This window comes from Nakaseomyces bracarensis (genome assembly GCF_045282275.1).
Source record: "Nakaseomyces bracarensis strain CBM3 chromosome Unknown Scaff7_0, whole genome shotgun sequence".
Lineage (NCBI taxonomy): Eukaryota > Fungi > Ascomycota > Saccharomycetes > Saccharomycetales > Saccharomycetaceae > Nakaseomyces > Nakaseomyces bracarensis.
Window position 1 is genome coordinate 729189 of NW_027263968.1, and position 15613 is coordinate 744801.

The window sequence follows — 15613 nt, forward strand, 5'->3', positions numbered from 1 at the left end:
AAAAAAATTAAAGGTCTCGTCTTCGTTTTTCAAACTTTTTTTATGAATTTTTATGTTTACTTTTTATTTTAATTTTACTCTTTTTTTGTTACTCTGTTATGAACCTAAGCAAGGTTTCCTTTTAAATCTATTTTTTTTGCAACACCAACCATTTAATTTTTAAACTCTCATCTAAAACTAATAATTCATTTGTTATACTTTTTTATTTTGTAGTAATTTACTTTTAATCTAGCATTCTGTAAATAGATTGCTCAATCAAATAAAACGACATACTTACTGACGTATAAAATTTGCAATTTATATAATATAATATAGTATAATAATATAATAATATAATATAATAATATAATAATATAATATTAATATTTAATGGTTTTGGCATTTCCTCGAGAAGTCCATTTTTAATATTCCGGGTAACATACTGAAAAAATTTTTTTTTTTTAACCGAAAATAAGACGATGAGGTTGATTTCTTAGTACATATATGCACTAATGATGTTATATATCATTGTTCTTGCTGGCATCGAGTCTTCCCGTGGAACTGGTATTTACTTTAGCTGATAAACTGCTTGCATTGTAATTAAATTGGTGTTGAAAAATATAGTGAAAGCAACTGAGAATTTACCACGGTATCAATAATAAACACATCATGGAACAGGAAAACGACAGAAGTATTTCTAGATTATGGAGAACCTTCAGAACGGTGAAGGAGATGGTGAAGGATAGAGGCTATTTCATAGCTCAGGAGGAAGTAGATCTTTCGCTCGAGGATTTCAAGGCTAAATACTGTGACTCTATGGGTAGAGCTCAGCGTAAGATGATGTCTTTCCAAGCCAACCCTACTGAGGAATCCATGGCCAAGTTCCCTGACATGGGTACTCTTTGGGTCGAATTCTGTGATGAACCATCCGTTGGTGTCAAGACCATGAAGAGTTTCGTTATACATATCCAGGAGAAACAATTCCAAACGGGTATCTTTATCTACCAGAACAACATCACTCCAAGTGCGATGAAATTGGTACCTTCTATCCCACCAGCCACCATAGAGACTTTCCACGAGGCCGCACTTGTTGTTAACATTACACATCACGACTTAGTGCCAAAGCACATTAGGTTGAATGAAGAAGAAAAGAAGGAGTTGCTAAAGAGATATAGGTTAAAGGAATCCCAACTGCCAAGAATCCAAAGAGCTGACCCAGTGGCCTTATACTTGGGTTTAAAGAGAGGTGAAGTGGTGAAAATCATTAGAAAATCCGAAACCGCTGGTCGTTACGCCAGTTACAGAATTTGCATGTAAATTCAAATTGGAATATCATACCTCTATAAACCTCTACAAAAAACAACAACATCATCAACCAATGCTCACTACAGACAAAGATATATCCAATATATCAAATAATTATGTCATCTATGTGTTCTAAACCCCCGATTATTATTTTTTATTACCTTAAACCCTTCCAAAAAGCTTTATTCCCTTAATCACCCACAAACCACATCCCACTCAATGTATATTTAGTAAATCTTTATAAAAAATAAATCGATATTTTACGATTCAACCTATGTTCGATGATCTAATCATCTTCCTATGCTTGTCCTTAAAGCTATGTATACGCTATTGCACTAATTGTTTATATCTTAGAGCAATAATAACTGGTTACATAATGTTCACTCTTGTCCAATTCTACATTAAATAACTTTGTAATCCGTTGAGTGATTATAGATTATTATCCTTCCTTACTTCCACTAGTAAGGCACTGCTGATATGTCGCTGTGTAATAAAAAGCGATATACATGACAATATCAATATCACAATTACTTTTGAAATCGACAAGAGCACCAAACTGAAGTAGAACTAATGAGGTTAGCATATCTGTTGTTAGGGCTTGTGTCTATCTGTGCTGCTGTTATCCCTATAGAGTCTATTGATCATTTCTATGACCTTGCGAATAACGAGAACGGTACATATACGGTGGTGAAGTACTACACACAGTGGTGTTCTCATTGCAAGAAGTTGAAAGGTGTCTACGAGGAGTTAGAGGAGGCCATTAAGCTAGACAACGTCCAGTTTCTGGAGGTAGATTGCGACCCGTTCGGGTCCAGCATATGCAGTAGGTTACCAGGGTACCCTATCGTCGAGGTAATCAAGCCACAGAGGCTTACTGAAGGAGAGGACGCCATACAGAAGACTAGTGAGGACGATATTACTGGCCAAAGCCTCTTTGACAAGTTGAAAGGGTATCTGTGGTTCAGTTCAGCAGGGAAATGGACCTTGGAAGAGGAAAGAGTGGCACGCTTCGAAGGAATTCGCAATTTAGAGCCTCTAAAGGGATTTATCGAGGTCATAGTCCGTAAGAACATGGTCAAGAACGACCTTCTTGATATAATTGAGGGGATAAGCATCACTGCTGAGCCTAAACTGGCAAAAGTCAGGGAATACTACAATACGCTGAACAATAACGATATCACTCACGAGAGATCAAAACTAGAGAAGATACTGAAAACCAATAGAGATAAAACCACACCAGAGCTCGAAATCGTGAAGTTACAGCTAGAATTGGTAAATATGCTAGAAACAGAGCTAGAAAAGCTAGATGATGAGCTCTAGAAGGCCGGAAAGAGCGCACCTACAAAACATATACAGGGTAAAAGTATATTGCTAGATAGCCAAACGGTGACAAACGGTTCATAATGTCGTTGCATTGTAGTAATGTATCGGTGGTGCTATAGAAACAGCCTCGATAGAGCAAAGGGCAATATAGCATATATGGCTAGAGCAATGATCTATGTATGTATATATAGTTGATCTCGTTGCAGGTGTATATAGATAGATCAATACTGCTTATATAGTCTAATGAAGTTGATTTAGTTAAGTTCAATTACAGCGATGGCTGATGGAATAGCCCATTGTCACTTTATCGCCGCTGCGGGCTTTAAAAAATTTATAAGGCCCGACCGAAATTAATTAAACAAGGAACCTATAACGATCAACTTGAATGCAATAGCAAAGGGTCTCGTATAAGGTCTTCCAACTAAGAAGGTGAGAACAGTGAGAAAACCGCAAATAATCAGCAAGACTTATAGGAAGACCAGGACAAGAGACGACGACTGTAAGGATTAAGGGGAAAAAACGAGGTGGGACAAGACAAAACGAAAATAAGATCAAAGCCTCTAAGAGCTTTGTTTGAAGTTGCTATAACAAATTACATACAAAAATGTCTAATCAGACGGGAGATTCTTCTAATATGTCTCCATCGGGACAGCCCAACCAGATGTCACCTCCGGTTTTGGACACGTTTTGGCAGAGGTCTGTTCCTGATCAGTATATTCTTAATGGGAAGTTTACTGGGGAGATGAATGCTGAGACGCCGTATGGTCTGGGTACTGGGAATAACAGCACACCTGGGAATACTGGGTTGGGTTTTGGTGTAGGTTTCAGTGGGGTCGGGTCTAATATTGGGCCATCTAATGCTGGTCCTAACGGTGGGCCTAACAGTGGTCCTAATGGTGGGCCGAATGTTGTTCCTAACGGTGGGCCTGCTGCTGCCGTCTCTGTAGGAAATTCTGCCGCTGGTGGGGCTCCTGCGGCAGCTGCACCAGGAGTAGCGGGATTTGCTAATCCTGCTAGTATGCAACACCCATCACAGGGCCATAGGCCTTCAAATGGGCAAAATATGAATAATAACTCCAATATATCTAATACTATGCCTCCCCAGGGGTTTCCTAACGATCAAAGTCAAAATGTTCCCTTTGATCCAAATATGAACAGACAGATGGCTTTTTTCCCTAATCAAATGCCTAATATGATGCAAAAACCTTATCCAATTAATATGCAACCAAACTACCCTCATCCCCAGATGATGATACAGCCTCAGAAGCGGAGAGCCTCTAAGGCCTGTGAGTATTGTCGTAAAAGAAAATCTAAGTGTGATGAGGTGAACCCTTACACTAATAAATGTAGTAACTGTTCGAAGGCTGGAGTTGAGTGCATATTTTTGAATGAACCAGCAAAGAAGAAGAATAAATCAACGCCTCAGGACAAGAGTACGTCCCCAAATGTTGTTGGAGCTACTGGTAAAGGTTCCAAGAAAGGAAATGAAAAAAGCAACAATGCAGATAATTCAAAGGGCGGCAAGAATAAAGGAAATGATAAATCTACACAGAGCACCACTGAGGCAATTAGTCTCAGGATGGCTAAAATCGATAGAAAGATGTCTGTGGTAATAGATAATGTTGCAAGATTCGAATGGCTGCTGGATAAACTGGTACAAAAGCAGAATGAAAAGAAAGTTGAAGCAACTAGTCTCACTAAACCAAGAAGAAAAATATACACGACCGCCCTATTAACATGCCAGAAGCTACATTGGATTAAAAGCAAAGTTTGTAACGATATGTCTGATGAGAGTTTCACTGAGCCCTTAAATGAGATACTTTCGAATGGTTTGAAATGGTATGTTGCACAGATTAAACAATATACCGATTTTTCTTCTCCTTGTTTATACGGTGTGGAATTTAAGGTCCATTCCTTACCACCTGAACCTCAAGCCAAAAGAATCCTCGAAAATTTCAATACATATTTAACCTCTGTGACTGGAGTATTTGACTCCTCTGAGTGTTGTAAAGTTACAGAGAAATTTTACAGTCAGAATGGTGAAAATATGACATTTACGGATCATTTACTATTGAATGTGTGTATATGCTCTGGTGCGTTAGCCACTCGACTTTTGACTGCTGGCGAATCTCAATTTTTGAGAAAAGATCGTCATGATCCAACTAAAGAAGAGCTGAAACAAATAGAAAATAACTGTTTTTTAAACTGCATGTTTTATTACCATAAAATTTCAACAGTTTGTTCCGGCCCTAAAACATTGATGCCATTATTTTTATTAACGAAATATTTACAAGCCAATTATAATACTGAAATTGCGAATACTATTCTAACAACTGCTGTACGATTCACAATTGACATGTCGATGAATAAGAAGGCAACTTACAAGAGTTTATCTCTTAATGAACAAGTTAGAAAAAGAAGTATGTGGTGGCATTTTTTTGCTACAGATAAGCTATTTTCTTTGGCTCTTTCTAGACCTCCTATGCTTCTAGAAGAAGATATGGATATGCTAACTGATCAAAATTATTTGGAAGTTATAAAGGAGTATATTCTACCCAATATTATGAAGAATGAAGATGAGCGCGAACGTGTTTCTGATCTACAAGAGGCACTTGCAATTATAATTAACTATTCAGAGTATATCCCATTCTTCACATCATATTACGTTACAAAGTTATTACGCATTGAGTCGAAATTATTTTCAACGTGTTTTTCAGTTAGGAATACTCTAGATAATTCTTTTGATGGACTGTTGAGCAAAGCGATAGAGCTATTTGAGAGTCTGAAAAATTGGAGAGACAATTTGCATCCGAGTATGAGGCTTGAAAGCTATCGACAATACATTTCTCTGTTATACTCTCAGAGTGCAATTGAAAATCCGGCACTTGCATTCGAGCTAGCTTGTTCTCATGTGCTAGCATGCCATTTCAGGTGCTTATACCTTGTTATTAACTTAAGTATGTTCATCGTTTCATTACTAAAAGAGAACAGAAATCTATTCAAGGATTCTTTACATGACATTCCAAATATCTACAAAAATTTCTCAGAACAATATATTTTTGCCAGTGTAAAAATGGTAGAAATATTTCAAAATATCAATTTTGAATTCCACACTTATAACGACCTTGTTTATCCATTCTTAACCGGTGTTTATGTTATACTTTTACATGTAGTCGATGAGATGGATAATGCGAAAAATCTTGAGATCCCTTCATTGATAGAACTTTTATTGAAAGCACATGAGGGTATTATGGGTGAGAATTTCAAACACTTAGACAGTTTCAACATGAAATGGAATATATCACTTTATATATACACATACCTATTGAAACATGTCATAAAATATTACAATAATAATCACCCACTAGCTGCTCAGACTACCTTCAATGTGGATCACTTTGATGAAATTTTGGAGACTCTTTCTGCAAACACCAGGAATGTGAAAAAGGCAGCTGTCCATCGACTAATCAGCAACTTAAAAGATAATGGAATGTATGATGACAGCGAAAATATAGGAGACGGAGAAGACTTAAAGAGTCATTATCACGAACTATTTAATGACCTGAACAAATATACAATAAAAATATTGAAATCTGACGACATGATAAAAGGCAATGATAACTGGAATAATTATTCCCCAAAGAAAATGGAAGACGTTTCTTTGTTCCCAAACAAATGCCCAAGTTTTTCAATACTGTATCCTATACATAGCAGTGAAACAAATCATTTCACCAATGCTTCAACATATTATAACCAAGCAGGCGAAACTCAGGAAGGAAATGCTTATTCAAATGAGAATGAAATTAAGCAGTTCAGAGATTTACTTCCTCTTGGTGACTTGTTATACGATAGAGACTTTAGATTCATTAAACCGTTCCAAAACTTTCTGTCGAGGCATACAATCAATAAATAGTGCGAATGCTGTAAATGTAATTATATTCCAACTAATTTTCCTCTTTCCTAATATTTTAGTTTCTAAGACAAATTAGGACTTAATTTAATAAAGAATGTTAACCAATGTTTATCATTGACAATACTGATATACAGATATATATATATATATATATATATATGCTATACTCTATAATAGAAGTTCTTTTATGTAATTGAAGTATTTGTCATTTACATTGTCTTTATCACAAACATTTCTCAGTAGTTCTTGTATTTTCTCTTGACATTCCTCCTGTGACAGATGTGCCATGTCCAATAGCCCCGCTTCCTGAACACTTTGTTTCCAATTCTTAAGTATGTTTTTCAATTTAATGTTACCATCTGTAATTTCCTGTGAGGACAGCTTTGCTCTTTTTAAATCATCGTTAGTTTCCTTCAATTCCTCCAATTCGTTGGCTTTTCTTTTTGCCATTTTTACAATTTTGTCTGGAAATTGAACTAATTCAGCAACATGGATACCAAATGAACGATCTGAAATTCCTGGTTCAACTTTGTACAACAGAGTGATGTCATCTGAATTGCCGATAGTGGAGTTCTCCTCTGATTCGATATGAGCTACTACATGCATATTCTTTACATTAGGTAACTTCTCAGAAAGACTTGTCAGCTCATGGAAATGTGTAGCAAACAAAGAGAAACATTTAATCTGCGAAGCAATATGCTCAGCAATGGCCCAAGCTAAACCAAACCCATCATATGTACTCGTACCTCTTCCTAATTCATCAACAATAATAAGAGAGTTTTTTGTTGCATTTTTCAGAATCGATGCAGTTTCAAGCATCTCAACCATAAATGTAGAAACACCTTTCAGTTGAGAGTCTCCGGCACCAACTCTACAAAGGATAGCATCTACAATGGCAATATCAGCATGATCACATGGAACAAAACAACCAATTTGAGCCATCATTGTAATCACACCAACTTGTCTTATATATGTCGATTTACCTCCCATGTTAGGACCAGTGATTATTAAAAACTCCGAATCACTGTTCAAATCCACATCATTTGAAATAAAAGTAATATCATCCTGCACCTCAAGAACAGGATGTCTAGAATTAACCAAATGTGTCTTTCTTTCTCCATCAAGAGGGTACATTGTAGGTCTGACATATGGTACCGGTGCATATGAGGAAGCATGGGCGAAAGAGCAAAGCACATCGAGGTTAGCAATAACGAGGGATAATTTCTCAAAGACCGGTGTATATGTAACCGTTATATTTACAATTTCCTTTACCAATGAGGATTGTAATCTATCATATTCTTTCTGTAGTACTACAGATTCTTGTGCTATTTCCTTCATCTTTTTAGTACTGAAAAATATACCTGCTTTAACTGTCGAGAGTTCAATGTATTTTTTGTGAGATCTAAGAGCTTTAGCATCATTTCTAGTTAGTCTCATACACCAACCATGTATATGATGGTTTTCCAGTTTTAACTTTTTAACCGGATCAAATCCTAGGTCTTCAGAAGCTTCGATATGTATAGCATTAATTTCATCTCTTATACTAGTTAATTGCTCTCTGACCTTAGCTAAATCTTCGTTGAACTCAACTCTTATCATAAATTCATTATTTTCCTCATATGCATCTAAATCAACAGTAGTTTGTACCATCTCTTCAAATTTCTGCAGAGGACCCATATGTTCTTTCATAGGATTACACCACGTACTTCTAACCAATTCTTTAATGGCTGGTTCACAGCTATCATCTTCTAAAAATGATTCCAATACCTGAATGATGTCTGGAATCTTTTGACTAAATTGATAAACTTTTAGAACATCTTCTAAATTCCCGTTCTTGTTCAGCTTCTTTATCAGTCTACGAATATCTGGTATACCAGGTAGATATTCCGTTTGCAGAAGCTGTCTTAGTTCCAGTTGGTCGATAAAGAACTCGACCAAATTATGTCTTACCTGTATTCCCTCAAAATCTGTCAATGGTTGTTTTAACCACTCATTTAACAATCTAACACCGGCATTAGTTTTACAGTTGTTCAGTAGCTGGAAAAGCGAGGAGACTTTGTTACCACTGTTACTTCCAACAGCTGAAGCTTGCATTGGTGTGAAAAAGGTAGCATTTCCTTGAGGGAATAAATTCAGAGATTTCATTGCAGATGAGTCCAGCTTCATTATTTTCTCCAAGGAGTGCTGTACAAGCTCATACTTCCCCATCATATCCTGATCACTCAGCAACTGTAGATAATTCAACAGCGCATGACAAGCACCAAGAGCCAGCTGTGATATATTTTGTGGGAGAGTCAGAGTCAATTCATTACCCAATAGTTTTGCCAGGTCGAGTTCTACATCCTTGTTCGCAAACTCCGAGTTAGGCACCATAGTAACTATCGACCCGCATCTATCTATCACACTAGTGATCTTCTTTAGTTCAGGGTTACTGGCACCACTTTGAGAAGAAATGTCCGGGACCAAACACTCTCTTATCCCCAACTGGATTAGAAAACTCTCCAGATTCGAATACGCTTCATTATCCACAATATCCAGCATTCCTATCTTATAATTACTGGTGTCTATGAAGGTAACACCTATCACCACATGCGCATCCTTGGGATTTAGCTGTAGTTTCAAACTAGCTATGATAATAGACGCATCTATAGCCAGGTTCAGCAAATCAGAGACTTGTTCGATATTACCTGGCGACGCACTCTTAACCAACTTCCAACTCCTATCATAGATCTCAACCTTGTGTCCGACATCTAAGAGACACAGTTTCAACAGACTAGACACTATCTGCATCGACATAGTCACATATTTCGTCGGCTCATTAAACTGCTTCGCCACCATCTGATCAACACGACAGTCCTTAAGCACAGACATCGTATGGTATACGTTCTCTGCAATGAAAACTGCATCCTGGCCAACAGCCGTGTAGTAATCTCCTTTATCCACTATACGCACAGTACCAGCACCTTTCTCAGGCAGCTTGACATACCGCTTATAGAAGCCACGCTCCTCAGAAACATCGGAAAACTTCAACTCAGGTCTATTTGAAGCCATTTTTTTGAGCTCGTACCTTTAACCTGTCTTGCCTCTAATACAGATCTAATCTACTACCTTTTCAAACTACTGAAGCATTTTAAAATATCCTTCTATCACTAATTCAAGAAATATAATAAAAGTGAAAGAGATGGCAGACGCGTCGCGATGCCTTTATCTTTAAAAAAAGAAACGACTAAATGTAAACAGTAATAAACGCGTAAATATCATTAAAAACGAGTAAGGCTAAGCTATAATAGGTCTTCAAATATTATATATATATATATATCTATATATGTATATATATATGTATCTATAACTCCGAATGGTTTACGCTTGTCAAGGTTCTATGGTTGTAGCTATTTTCATGTTTCTTCTTGATGTGGGCCTTTAGGTCTGACAGTTTCTTCTTGGATTCTCCCAGTTGGTTAGTCAGGAAAGTGACTGACCGTTCTGCTGTTTCTAGTCGCATTAGCAAAGGCTCTACGAATTTTGTCTTTGCTGCAACGGTGTAGAAGTTGTAAAGGAGTTCCTCAGCCTCTTGGAATTTTGTTTCATTTGCAGAGGCAATGAACTCTCGTTTCAGATCAATTATCTTGTTCATCTGTACAAAATAGCTGTTCAGTTCGACCAGATAGTCATCCTTAGACTTATCCTTGAAGGCTTCGAGTAAATAGCCCATGAATGACAGCGATTCCCTAAGACAACTCTCGAAGAAATCGGTTAGTCTCTTATAAGATAGGAGCTCTTTCCGATAGATCGAGAGCTTATTCCTTTGATAGTCGTGCTTCGTTTTCAACTGTTCAATGGCATGGTAAGACCTTTCAATTTCTGTTTGAATCTCATTAAACTTTTCTTTAGTTGCGTACAACGTTTCTTGATACTTTTCACCCCTTTCATCAGATTCAGTGAGACGCCTGGAGACATTGCTAAGCACCTGGGTTAGATTTGTGACCTTCTCTTCGAGAACCTCAGTCTTCATCTGCAGTTCTTGATTCGTTTCTTCCAGTTCTCTACTTTTCATCTCCAAACCAGCATTGAGTGATTTAAAGTCGGACATCCCTTGATCAAGTTCCTTCTCATTTACCTCCTTGCTGATTTCTAGTTTCTTCATATACATTTCTATGGTTTCTTCATAGGAGTCTTTCAATTTCTTTATCTTTCTTTGATTGGAATTCTTCAGGGCTTCCATCTTGGTGGTACGTTGTAACAATTCTTCCTTGTACTCAACGTTTTGGTTTCTTATTATCTCATATTCCTTTTGTAATGTAATTAGACAGGTAAGCAGGTATTCATCCGGTTTCTTATTACCAAGTGCTTCAAGTGTAATCTCATTTCCAGTTAGTAAAGTCCAGCTATCATAAAAAAACCTTGAGAAATCAATTCTGGCGGTTACATATTGTTTACCATTAGCCCCATGCTCTAAGGGTGTCAGAGGAGATTCATTGTATCCATCTTCAACACCCTTTTCGAATAGTTCATCTCTATCATCGTCGCTCGTACCGTCTCGTTCCGGAGGTGGATGGTGTTCATCCTGCAAATGAGTTCCTTGCGCAAATTGGGAATCTAAACTAGAACCGCTACTCAAGTTCTTGTTCTTCTTTTTTCGATGATGTCTGAAGACAGAAAACGAGCTAGCTGGATCGTCGACTACTTCAGAGGTTAATTTCTTGTCTCGATGAAAGAATTTCCTTATAGAATCCGTTATACTGCCCCTGCTGGAGCCATTAGTTACCTCACTATTCTCCGATAATGATGTTGTTCCATCTGATGATTCGTCATAAGTATGTATGGAGTAATCTTCTATGTTAGGGAACGCGTATATATTTTCACTACCATTAGACTCCAAATCGTCGTTCACAAATTCTACTTTGCTCATGGGCATTATGTGAGGCTAATTAGTATTCCTACCCCCTAATTCATATAAAAAACAGACAAACGGAAAATATCTATTAATATTCCAGATTCCTTTCACATTAGCATTTTGGTTTATATCGATTTCAATTCTCCAGCATATAGCACCTGACACAAAAATATGTGTGTCTTTCCTAATAGGTGCCACTTTCTATAACAATCAATTGAAGACGAAGGTTTAATTGGGATGATGATAAATGCTGTAATATTTATTAGGTCATATAATTATGCAATTAGATAAATAAAAGTCAATACTGTTCTTGTATAATGCAATTAATCGGTAAAGAAAAGTGAATGAAAAAGCTGTCTTTTTTTTTTAACTTCATATTAAAATAATTCTTATTCATACCACTTCAGAGGCTCTAGAAGATGGAACTACAGCTTTCTCAGTACCATAAGCAAAGAATTGAATAAAGATGATGAAATCCATAACTAGAGTACCTGAGCTACCAACCAACCAAGAGGCATTCACCATGATATAGTCGTAGTCTCTTGAAATAGCAAGAACAGAGATAATGAAAGTAGTATTACCTAAACATGCAAACAAGAAGAACAAGAAAGAAATACCCTCGCAGGATTTCCTCTTGAAATTCAGTAGAATTTGTGGAACACGAGAACCCAAGTAAAGAACAGCACTTAGATATCCGAAAGACTGTGCCAAGAAGTTCATCTCCACATCGGGCTTACCAACTATAGGCTCTGGAGGGTTTGCACAATACGATATATACCACGATACAATACCACCAAGTATAACAGAGGTAACAATAGTGAAATCATTGACGAAGTTACCACGCTTAACGTCCTGTTCCTCCGCTTGTAAAAGCGCATCCACAGCTTGCGATCTAGCCCCAGTAGAGTCCCTGTTAGCTTCTCCACTACTGTTCAGTAACGGCTGGTGCTCATTAAACACATCCTGTAGCACATTTTCGTTGATGGGATTGGCTGGAGAGAAATGAATTGGGTCCAGTTTCTCCTCATTGTCATACCAAAGACATTGAATAAGTAGAATAACATCAGCTGCAGTATAATAAGCCGCAAGAATAACCATAGTGAGAAGCAGATGCTGCATCATTGCGCCGACCAGGTTGAACACATCACCAGCTAACCACAGCACAACGAACAACAACGACAAACCGTCCGCGGACTTCCTGTAGAAATTCTCATATATTTGCGGCACAAACACCACAACCCAACACGCAATCGATATAGACCCGGCTATACCACTGATACTCTGCGCATCCCACACTATCGGAGTTAATTGAAGCATTTATTTTGTGTTTTCTCTATAATTGTCTTATCAGCGAAATAAAAAGAGACAGAAGAACCAAAAGCAAATTCTGAAGCTAGCAGCTGTTTTATATCCAAATCGGGATCCTCGTTGAATGACTAGAGGTGACTAATGGGTTGTATAGTTTATAGTTCTTGCACTGTAATTCCATTGCGATGAGGGCCTTTAAAAGGCCCACGGAAGAAGAAAAAAATTTTCCCGACGGGATTTTGAGATCGTATTATATTATTATACACGTGATTACGTATCAACTATATTTCAAAAGGTTCTATCTTTAATATAAACACCATTGGAAGCTTCTATTGCGAGTCTGATTCTGATTCTGATTCCTGTTGGGACTCGGTGTCGAGTTGGTCCTTTGAGGCATCGAGTTTTCTGGCTGGGAGGATCGCCTCGAAAGCCTGTTTCCAGTCGCGGGAGTCGAAGTATTTGAGCATGATCTGGATAACATGCGTGGTGGTGAGCACTTTTCTACCTTCTATCTTGATGTACTCGCTGATTGGTAGTCTTCTTGTTGCGATTCCGAGCTCCTTGGCCTTGTTGTAGCACAGGAGCTTGTGTCTGTTCTTGTCGACGATACCACCGACGATATAGGTCATGCCGGGCTCCAGGGTCTCTAATTGTTCGTCTGTGTCCGCGGTAAGGTAGACAAGTTTCGACTTGTCCTCCTGGTGCAGTATGTCCTCGTTATCCTGGAACTCGAAGTGCGTCCATGCTGGGTAGTTTGTGTCCGCAAGTGCTCCGTCGAATCTCTCCTTGAGTCTCTTGCCGAAGGAGGTCACCTTGACGTCCGCATAGTGATCAGACCGGCGGTTTGCCGAGTACGCCCTTGTAATCTGGTTTGAGGTGCTCACGATCTCCTTGTCATTCATTAGGTCGTCGAACGCGCAGTCGAGCACGATCGTGATCCCGGAGGCCTTCTGGTCTTTCTTCACCCGTGGCTCACGCTTCAGTTCCGCTGGAACTTCTTCACCACGGTCCAGGTACTCCTGTATCTTCTTGCGCCTGTTCTCCTTGAGTCTCCGACGTTTCTCACGGCGCACCTCAGCAAACTCTTCTTTCCTCATCTCAAAGACTTGACGTTTCCACTGCTTCTTCCACTGACTCTTCGACATCCCCGCAGGCACCGGTGGCAGCTTATACTCTTCACGAATCATCGGACGGCCAGTCGTATTTGTATTTGTATTTGTATCCGTAGTGGTAGTTGCATTACCAGTGTCATTACCAGTGGCAGTACCAGTGGCACTGCCACTGGCCTTATCGCCTTCCCCACTTGTAGCGTTATCCTGAACAGACATTGGTCACAGATATCTACAGAGTTACACTGTAATAACAATTGATATAACGTCGAGCCAATGGTGTTTTAACCGCAAAGCGTTGCGTTGTCGTTGCGATGCGATGCGATGGGCCCTCGACGAAATTTTTCATCATCTGAAAAAATGTTGTGCGGGTATTTCTGTGCGAAGTCCTCGATATTGATGAAATTTGGGCTTTTGACCTTTGAATAAAACCCAATTGAAGGCCAATGATAGTTTGATTTGAAGAGTAATCTGCAGTTAGCGGGTTGATCTAGTAATTGAGTTATTCAGTGGAAGCATTAGAGAGTATCCGAGGAAATGTCGATGAAATTGGAGCTTCCATGGGTTGAGAAGTATCGTCCACAGGTGCTTAAGGACATAGTTGGTAATGAGGAGACTGTTGAGAGGCTGCAGCAGATTGCGCAGGATGGTAACATGCCGCACATGATTATCTCTGGTCTTCCTGGTATTGGTAAGACGACGTCTATCCACTGTCTTGCACATGAGATGCTTGGGGATGCGTATGGGCAGGCTGTGTTGGAGTTGAATGCGTCTGATGACCGTGGTATAGACGTTGTGCGTAACACCATCAAGCATTTCGCGCAGAAGAAGTGTCACTTGCCAGCTGGGAGGCATAAGATTATTATTTTGGATGAGGCGGACTCGATGACTGCTGGTGCGCAGCAGGCGTTGAGGCGTACCATGGAGCTGTTCTCTAACTCGACACGGTTTGCGTTTGCGTGTAACCAGTCGAATAAGATCATTGAACCCTTGCAGAGTAGGTGTGCCATCCTGAGGTATGCGAAGCTATCCGACGAGCAATTGCTCAAGAGGCTGCTCGAGATCATAAAGGCTGAGAACGTGGAGTACACGAACGACGGGCTCGAGGCCATCATCTTCACCGCAGAGGGTGACATGAGACAGGCCATCAACAACTTACAAAGCACCGTCGCCGGCCACGGCCTGGTGAACGGTGATAACGTCTTCAAGATTGTAGACTCCCCACATCCTCTGATAGTGAAGAAGATGCTCCTCGCCGAGACACTGGATGGCTCGATAGACTGTCTCAGAGACGAGCTGTGGTCGAAGGGGTATTCTGCAGTGGATATCGTGACGACTTGCTTCAGAGTCACAAAGAACCTGTTCCAAGTCAAAGAACCTGTGCGCCTCGAGATGATCAAGGAGATCGGGATAACACACATGCGTATCCTAGAAGGTGTGAGCACTTACCTACAACTAGCCAGCATGCTTGCCAAAATCCATAAACTGAAACAGAACTAAAAGAAAGCTATTAAACTACGTCCTTTTGCTAGTTCTTGGGTTAATACTTTGACAGCGTTGCCCTTATCTCGAGATGAATATATAATTTATAAAATACTGGTAATATATAGAATTCATTGATGTATCACATAGCCTACAATTGCTGTATAATGTTATAAAATCATTTCTACATGTGACCTTTAAAGGCTAGCGATGCCCTTGGGTCCGTTTTAAAAGGTAGACGGCTTGAAAACCTATAAAACTACTGGGAGTGTTGGAGGATTAGGAAATCTACAGACCCAA

General features: G+C 39.1%; 8 protein-coding genes across 8 annotated transcripts; 4 read left to right on the top strand and 4 right to left on the bottom strand.

The window, feature by feature from the left end:
- Nucleotides 1–648: 648 nt before the first annotated feature.
- RPB5 (DNA-directed RNA polymerase core subunit RPB5) lies at nucleotides 649–1296 on the top strand (the record flags this gene model as incomplete). The annotated part of the gene is made up of 1 exon (XM_071051951.1): nucleotides 649–1296. The coding sequence occupies one exon, from the start codon at nucleotides 649–651 to the stop codon at nucleotides 1294–1296; it is 648 nt and encodes a 215-aa protein (XP_070907341.1).
- A 558-nt stretch (nucleotides 1297–1854) lies between these two features.
- Nucleotides 1855–2604, top strand: MPD2 (protein disulfide isomerase MPD2; the record flags this gene model as incomplete). Its single annotated transcript, XM_071051952.1, has 1 exon — nucleotides 1855–2604. The coding sequence occupies one exon, from the start codon at nucleotides 1855–1857 to the stop codon at nucleotides 2602–2604; it is 750 nt and encodes a 249-aa protein (XP_070907342.1).
- A 607-nt stretch (nucleotides 2605–3211) lies between these two features.
- Nucleotides 3212–6520, top strand: HAL9 (Hal9p; the record flags this gene model as incomplete). Its single annotated transcript, XM_071051953.1, has 1 exon — nucleotides 3212–6520. The coding sequence occupies one exon, from the start codon at nucleotides 3212–3214 to the stop codon at nucleotides 6518–6520; it is 3309 nt and encodes a 1102-aa protein (XP_070907343.1).
- A 168-nt stretch (nucleotides 6521–6688) lies between these two features.
- On the bottom strand, nucleotides 6689–9571 carry MSH2 (mismatch repair ATPase MSH2; the record flags this gene model as incomplete). Its single annotated transcript, XM_071051954.1, has 1 exon — nucleotides 6689–9571. One exon carries the CDS (start codon nucleotides 9569–9571, stop codon nucleotides 6689–6691), a length of 2883 nt encoding a protein of 960 aa, XP_070907344.1.
- Nucleotides 9572–9863: 292 nt separating this feature from the next.
- On the bottom strand, nucleotides 9864–11435 carry RNJ42_01790 (uncharacterized protein; the record flags this gene model as incomplete). The annotated part of the gene is made up of 1 exon (XM_071051955.1): nucleotides 9864–11435. One exon carries the CDS (start codon nucleotides 11433–11435, stop codon nucleotides 9864–9866), a length of 1572 nt encoding a protein of 523 aa, XP_070907345.1.
- Nucleotides 11436–11807: 372 nt separating this feature from the next.
- On the bottom strand, nucleotides 11808–12731 carry YPQ1 (cationic amino acid transporter; the record flags this gene model as incomplete). The annotated part of the gene is made up of 1 exon (XM_071051956.1): nucleotides 11808–12731. One exon carries the CDS (start codon nucleotides 12729–12731, stop codon nucleotides 11808–11810), a length of 924 nt encoding a protein of 307 aa, XP_070907346.1.
- A 320-nt stretch (nucleotides 12732–13051) lies between these two features.
- On the bottom strand, nucleotides 13052–14050 carry TRM10 (tRNA (guanine(9)-N(1))-methyltransferase; the record flags this gene model as incomplete). Its single annotated transcript, XM_071051957.1, has 1 exon — nucleotides 13052–14050. The coding sequence occupies one exon, from the start codon at nucleotides 14048–14050 to the stop codon at nucleotides 13052–13054; it is 999 nt and encodes a 332-aa protein (XP_070907347.1).
- Nucleotides 14051–14368: 318 nt separating this feature from the next.
- RFC4 (replication factor C subunit 4) lies at nucleotides 14369–15331 on the top strand (the record flags this gene model as incomplete). Its single annotated transcript, XM_071051958.1, has 1 exon — nucleotides 14369–15331. The coding sequence occupies one exon, from the start codon at nucleotides 14369–14371 to the stop codon at nucleotides 15329–15331; it is 963 nt and encodes a 320-aa protein (XP_070907348.1).
- Between the last annotated feature and the right edge of the window lie 282 nt (nucleotides 15332–15613).